The sequence below is a fragment of the Medicago truncatula genome, chromosome 1 (assembly GCF_003473485.1).
Source record: "Medicago truncatula cultivar Jemalong A17 chromosome 1, MtrunA17r5.0-ANR, whole genome shotgun sequence".
In the NCBI taxonomy this organism is placed as follows: domain Eukaryota; kingdom Viridiplantae; phylum Streptophyta; class Magnoliopsida; order Fabales; family Fabaceae; genus Medicago; species Medicago truncatula.
In genome coordinates this window covers 16,280,838-16,288,685 of record NC_053042.1, presented here as the reverse complement: position 1 = coordinate 16,288,685, position 7,848 = coordinate 16,280,838, and the positions used below count along the sequence as shown (strand labels likewise).

General features: G+C 31.0%; 1 protein-coding gene across 1 annotated transcript; it reads left to right on the top strand.

Moving 5' to 3' along the window:
- The first annotated feature begins 1,554 nt into the window (after positions 1–1,554).
- LOC11421197 (serine/threonine-protein kinase 38-like) lies at positions 1,555–7,117 on the top strand. The gene is made up of 14 exons (XM_039834542.1): positions 1,555–1,704; positions 2,330–2,566; positions 2,737–2,911; positions 3,060–3,143; positions 3,223–3,464; positions 3,681–3,903; positions 4,293–4,372; positions 4,457–4,541; positions 4,945–5,073; positions 5,148–5,261; positions 5,380–5,427; positions 5,984–6,068; positions 6,659–6,712; positions 6,956–7,117. The coding sequence occupies exons 2-14, from the start codon at positions 2,358–2,360 to the stop codon at positions 7,009–7,011; spliced, it is 1,584 nt and encodes a 527-aa protein (XP_039690476.1). The 5' UTR covers positions 1,555–1,704; positions 2,330–2,357; the 3' UTR covers positions 7,012–7,117.
- The last annotated feature ends 731 nt before the right edge of the window (positions 7,118–7,848 follow it).

The following is a 7,848-nucleotide window of genomic DNA, read 5'->3' as shown; positions in this document are numbered from 1 at the left end:
TGTTATTTAAATTGAAAATTGAGGATATTCTTGGAAAGAGAAAAAACCAACCTACAAAAATTGAAAGAGGTTATTTTCTTTATATATAATATAGAATAAATGAGGCAGTTGAGAACAAGCCTGCCCAAAACGGACTACTTTCTTTATATTAGTACTATGACACCGCGTAAAAAAAACATTTTATTTAATAACATCATTATTTTTATTTATTAATTAACATTTGTCTTTAAACATTTCAAAGCAAAACCATCCTAAAAAAAACAAACCAAAACCCAATACTAAAACCAGCGTCTTTAATGAAATATGTCCATAGTATATAATCTCACATTTTTCATCACATCTATCATCGTCATCACATCACAACAATATATATAACCTTCTTCATCTCTTTCATTAGACTTTACTTTCAAAGACATACAACACCATCACACTCCTTGAGTTTCATCAGAACTTTCAGATTCATCATAATTCAAGGTTTATACAACACCCTTCTGCTTATTTTATTTAAACTAGGACAATATTTGTTTTTCTAATGATAAATCTTAGTATGATAATGTTTAGCATTACACTCCTTGAGTTTCAGCAAAACTTTCAGATTTATCATAATTCAAGGTTTATACAACACTCTTTTGCTTCTTTTATTTAAACTAGTACAATATTTATTTTTAATAACAAATGTTAGTATGTTAATTGTTATGTTAGTTTTTTTCTCTTCGTTAGGGCTGGAACCTTGAACGTCCAACTGACCAACCTTTAGCTCAAAACAGTTGAGCTACCCAACCCTGACTAATACAAGACTTGTACATTTGCATGATTATACCAAATTTTACTTGATAATTTAGGTCAACATTATATTAAGGTAAAAAAATATATAATAAACTTTTTTTTTTCTTTCAAAATTTATAATAAAATGTTATTAAAATATAAGTGAAGTCATTGTACACTTTCATATAAAATATTGATTTCATTTTTTTCATTCATCAATGACAAACAATGTTTATTTTTTATTTTTTATATGTCAAACATCTTTTTTTGTTTAGCAATAAAGAAATTTCATTAAGAAAATGGGAAAAGTACAAGAAGTACTAGACCCAAAAAATGTGATGAAGTACATTTAGTACTCGCCCGTTCAAGAGCTGACTAGGACAAAGCCAAGTAATCTATTCAAGATTGTATTTTTTTGTGTTAGTGATAAATATTTGTCCTACGTTTTTTTTTATATTTACAGCGACAACTATTTATCTTTATTTTGTGTGTCAATGACAAAAATTTATTCTACGATTTTTTTAATATTTATCAATTACAAATATTTATGCCGTATTTTCTTATGTATTAGTGACATGCATTTGTCCTTTTGTTTTTCATACAAGGGTAAAAGAAAAGAGAGTAAAAGTGAATGAAAAAATCAAATAAAGAAAAGATGAGCACCGATTTGAAGTACATGGGCAATTGTTTTTTTAACTCAACTTCTTACTTTTTATAAGAGTGTAAAAGAGAGAGGAAGTAAAAGAAAGAAAGAAAGAAAGAGACATAAATTAAGAAAATAGGGAGAAGTAAAGGAATTAGGGAAAAACAAAAAAGACAGCTTGAGAAAAATAAGGAAGAGAAAGAAAGCAGTGTGAAAAACAATTAAGAAGGGGAGAGATTTAGATTGATGAGGTGACAGCTTTTATGATTAGCAAGACTAATTTCGGATTTTCACGTGTACGTTGTTTTCTTAAATATATAGTTGATTTATAGTTTTCTGTTACTGTTGCTTGATCAGTTTTGACTTGGATTTTGATGTGTTTTTATTTTTTTTTATTTTTTTTAAATGAGGTATAATTGCTAAGAAGAGTTATTTTGATGCACACCGTGAACTGTTGAATTTCAGTGTGCTGGATAGGTTGGTTTTTAGGGTTTTAATTCCATTGTTTTAGTTTTTGTGTGATTTGGTAGAACTCTAGATGTTTTGAATTGCATTTTTTTAATTGTATTTTTTTAGTTGTCTGAACTGCATACGAGTGGTTCATCTGTTTTGAATTGAAAATCTAGGGTTTTAAATTGGAATGTGATTGCAGACACATCAAAAACCATGGTTTTTTTTATTGTTCTGAAAACAACCTTGTTTTTTAAGCATTGTTAGTGTGGAAACTTGGAATTGAAGCTTTTACAATCTTGTTGCAGTAGAAAACAATTAACAAATGAGCCTTTCATTTTCTTTTCTTTGTTTACTTTTTTATTAGTGTTATCAATTTGTTAAAGTTTTGCTTCAGATCAGCTAATAACTGTTTATATGCTGCTTAAATTTTGCTGATTAGTTGCCATTTATTTTTCTCTGAAACAACAGTACCTCAAATTTGAAGTAGACCTTTAAAATGGAAACTGCAAGGCGCTGGTTTAGAAAGCGTTGGTTAAAAAAGAAGGAAGCTACAAGCACGTCAAATGATCATCAGTGTTTGGCGCTGGACTTAGTAAATGAGGAACCACCTTCAAATGAAACTAAACTGAAGGTTGAAGCTGCGAAGCATTTCGTAGAAAGTTATTATAAGAACCAGAAGCAGAACCAGCAGGAGAGGAAAGAAAGGTAACTTATAATTGGGTCATGACTACAAATTTACAATCCAATCTAATTTTATTGAAATAAATGATTTCCTTTATGGTTTCTTCTGTAGCATTATACATTACATGCAAACAATGGCTGCAAATGGAAATTGTTTAAGTCTGTAATAATTTCTAATTCGTTCTTCTTTTCAGACGTAATATCCTAGAAAACAAATTGGCCGATGCTGAAGTATCCAAGGAAGACAAGAAAAACTTGCTTAAGAATTTTGAGGAAATGGAGACAGAAATCATGCGCCGTCAGAGACTTAAGATGGGTGCTGATGACTTTGAGCCACTGACTATGATTGGGAAGGGTGCATTTGGAGAGGTATACAAGTAAAATGGTTTTTTATTGCATTACCGCTTTATGGAGTAATTTTAATGTCAACGTCTGTAACTTGAAAATTTTAATGTTTCTCATAAATATATTTTATCAGATTAATCCGTTACGAGTTTGCAATTTCATCTTTTGATAGGTTAGAATCTGTCGGGAGAAGACAACTGGTCAGGTATATGCCATGAAGAAGCTTCAGAAATCAGAGATGCTTCGAAGAGGACAGGTATTGGAATTATCGCAGTGTTAGATTGAGTAAATATTATTTTCTTTTACTTATCATGTGCTTTTATGTTTTTAATTAGGTTGAATATGTCAAATCTGAAAGGAACCTTCTTGCAGAAGTTGATAGCAATTGCATTGTAAAACTTTATTGTTCCTTTCAAGATGACGAGTATTTATATCTCATAATGGAGTATCTACCCGGTGGAGATATGATGACGTTGCTGATGCGGAGAGAAGTACTGACTGAAAATGAAGCTAAGTTCTATATCGGGGAGACTGTGCTAGCCATAGAGTCTATTCATAAACATAATTATATTCATAGGTGCGCTTAATCTGTAATCACTATAGTTTTGCGAAATGCTATTTAATATAAGATTGTAGTTTAACAGGGTTATGACAAACTGTTGTTTTCACCGATCCACGATTGACAACACTGTAGCGTACTTAACTTTACGACATGGATCTTGAACACAGATCATTCAGAGGTATTCATGTTAATCAAGAAATATTTGATATTCTAATTAGTTTCATTTTACAGAGATATCAAGCCCGACAACTTGCTTCTGGATAGAAATGGTCACGTGAAATTATCAGATTTTGGATTATGTAAGCCGCTAGACTGCAGTAACCTTCAGGAAAAAGACTTATCTGATGGAGTTAACAGAAGTGGTGTCCTTCAAAGTGATGAACTTACTTTATCTCCCAACCAATCACAACAGCAGCAACTGGAGCATTGGCGGAAAAATCACAGCAGAATGCTGGTAAGTCTCTCAAATAAATGTATTTATAAATAAGCATGATTTTTTTTTTTTGAAATATCAAACTTTATTATAAAACGGCAAGACTCACAAAGCGCATGATTACGTTATCCATAGCGGCTTACACCCTTTCTTCAGTTATTATAAAAATTAAGTCATTGTTCTTTAGTCATGTTTGAACTTTGGTTCTTTTGTCATCTTTAATAAGTTATCTGTTACCTTATTTGGTTAGTAACTTAGAGTGTAGCATCATTTACATCATATATCAATTTGGGTTATTGCTCTATATATTTTCTCCTATGGAGTCTATTCTCTCTTTTGATTGTACGGCTGCTCTACTTAGATTTATCATTACTGACATTTTAAGCTTTTCTATCTTTGTAATATTGCAGGCCTATTCTACGGTTGGAACACCTGATTATATTGCTCCAGAAGTTATTCTGAAGAGAGGATATGGCGTGGAATGTGACTGGTATAATAGTATATGTTTTCTACTGCTTTTTTTTTTTGTTACTCATTTCTTCAATATATTCTGATTTCATCTCAATGCTTCCAGGTGGTCTCTTGGAGCCATAATGTATGAAATGCTTGTAGGGTATCCACCATTTCATTCAGACGATCCAAGGACAACGTGTAGAAAGGTAATGTCCAGACTTTTGATCACTTCTTGATCGATTGAATGCAAAATTTATTGGAATGGTATTGTTTTCTTTCTTGAGTGTTAAGGTCGTAGAATTCCTATTATAAGCATATTGTAGTCTACTATTTCTAGTTCATACTTGTGGACGTATTTTCCCAACATGCACATCATGCGTGTCACACCGTTTCCTTTGGTGGCTGGCAGTTAATCCTACGAGATGATTTAAGATACACTAAGATTGAAAACTGATCCTAAGAGATAAACCAATATATTTTCAGATATTTTTTCAACACTATTAATAACAATAACGTGAAAATGTTGATCGCTTGCATGGCTTCGTTATATTGTATCAATTTTGGTTTATGTTGCTAATGATACTATTCTATTTCACCTTCAATTTGCAGATAGCACATTGGAAAACTTACTTAAAATTTCCAAAAGATAAACTATCACCAGAGGCAAAGGATCTTATTTGTCGTCTCCTATGTAATGTGAAGCAGAGGCTAGGAGCTAAAGGAGCTGATGAAATAAAGGTATTGTGTTTTGTTTTCTTTTAACCTCCGTGAATACTGTTGCATTATAACATGGTTGGAGATTTTATTTTCAGGCTCACCCATGGTTCAAAGTAGTTGAATGGGAGAAATTGTACCAAATGAGAGCTCCTTTTATTCCTAAGGTCAATGATGAATTGGATACTCGAAATTTCGATAAATTTGAAGAGGTATTTTATCTTCTTTTTTTTTATTTTTTTTTTATTTTTTTATAATTGATATAGAAAGTTGATAAATTTTTGTCTTGAAATTAAATAATAACATGCTCTATTTAATGATACCGTGTAGGAGGACCAGAAAACTGAACCTTCGCCTAAGGCAGGTCCGTGGAGAAAGGTTAGTTTTTGTTTTTCAAAATTTTGTATATAGTTTGGTCTACAAGAGTGCTCTAATTATAATGCTCGCTTATACCACTGATGTAGACCCGGCTATTAGTTTTCTGAATTCTTTAAGGTTTTCAATCTCGTAATTAAGATTTTTTATTTGTATTATATAAATCAATCTCTTGCAAATGCATTTCTCTGGCAACATAAGGCTTTCAATAATACACCGACAATGAGTCCGACTCTTTTGTTGTTGTAGCACCGGATATTTATTGTTTATGGATTTTATTCTATTTTGGATCATCTTATTCCTACTTTGAATGGTAAAGCTTATTAGTGTGTTTAACTATGTCGGGGTTGAAAAGATACATTGTTATATTTTAGCTGTAATGGAATTTACTTTGGATGAAACTGGAATATAACAGAAGTTTTGTTAACAGTGACATTGATTACCATCACCTCTTGATTTGAAAATCATCTACGTCGGTGTTTACAAACTTTAATTGTTTATATGGTTTGTCTGTTGAAGTCTAGATTTCATGCTAAGTTGTGTCATTCATTTGCTGTAGATGCTTCAATCTAAAGATATTAACTTTGTTGGTTACACATACAAGAATTATGAAATGGTGGATGCAAATGCAATACCTGGATTTGGTATGTTCATCTCTCTCTCTCTCTCTCTCTCTCTCTCTCACTCTTGCAAGTGTGTTTGTATAATTGATTTAACACTTTCATCTTGTAGTTCTTCTTTTCTGTTTTTTTTTTTTTTTTTTTCCATCAATTCTATTTATTCGAAATTGTTTAATTGAGGATAAATATTTTCCCAAAGAACATCTCATTGGTTCAATTCTTAGCTGATATGTTTATTTGCCATGAGAAAAAATCGTTCGACTTGCTTCTTATTTTACAGTTTCCTGAAGTAAATGCCGAATAATGTCCATTTTTAGTAAGCCTTTAATTTAGCACGTCTTGAATAAATTTGTGGACGCATTTCTCTCCAAAAAGTTGTTCATCCTGGCACGTTTCATATGAAATATTATTGTACAGAAGTGCTTCTATGAGAAACAAGCCTTGGTAACTACTTTTGGATGTTGATGCATCGAGTAGTTTTGATTTCAATATACTGTGATTTTTTTGAAATTTTGCATACATGAACTTTTTCATTTTTATTAAGTCTACCTGTGATAATACATTCATCATCGCAATGTTCTTTACAAGTAATTTCGGTTTGTTTACTTTATCAGTTGAACTGAAGCAGAAGCCAAAACCTCAAAGGCCATCTATCAACTCGTTATTTGGTAAGAATTTCCTTCCTGTTTTCCTATTCTTTATTCTTTATTAGCTTCCTCTCTTCTATCCAATAAAAATATGGATTCAATCGATATACAATGTCAATGTAAAGATTTTTTACAACGTCAATCAATCATAATCGTCATATCATTAAAACTGTTTGACTTTAATCATAACTATTTATAACATCATTTATCTGATTTATTGCAAGTTCTATTTTTTTAATAAATTATTTTTGTTGTATGATACAGAGGATGAATCAGCCGAGGCTTCTTCTCATCAACCGGCTAGAGAGAGAGAAATATGAATCACAATGATCCAAATTAATATATCTTACAGGTTTTCTAGTAGGCTATGACCAAATGCTGATGACTTCTGTTGTATAGTACATTCTTTGTTTGTTTGGTTTTTTTTTTTTTTATAGTTTTTGTAAACAAAGGTTCTGAAAACTTCATATTATGGATAGCTTGTTTTTTTTTTTTTTGTTGGCTTGCTGGGATATTTATGGTTTAGAGAAATCTTTTAAGGTGTAAATTCTTTAATTGACCTTTTATGAAGCTACAATTTATTCAATATAGTTTCATTAATTGTAACTGCTATTGGCGAAGTGTGATAAAAATCTACAATTCACATATTTTTATTATGTTGTGCTATATATATATATATAGATTGGTTATTGGTTTGTACTTATAGGACATACTCTCCTAAATAGTTTCAACTTACAAGCCCCATACATTACCCCTCAAATCCTGCTTTTGAATTTTAGCCATTTTGTCCTTCTATGATTTTTTTTTTTTACTAGTTCTCATGGAAAAAGACCTTGATAATATGGAGTTTAGTCGAAAAACAAGCAAAATCTAACTAAAAATTGTTTCATTTTAGAGTTCAAACTTTCCTCCCTTCATTATTATAATTTTGTATATAACTTTTATTGAAGCAAAATTAAGCAATTTCAGTGATAATAAATCTGCAATATAAATAAGAACTTCATCACAATTAAGGAACTTTAATTGATTACTTATATCCACATTAATTGATTATAAAATCAAATTTCCAAGATCACCTAAAGAATTATTATCCACATTAATGTTGATAACACTCCTACCATGACGGGGCCAAGAAACCTTACGAGGAGGGCGGTGAA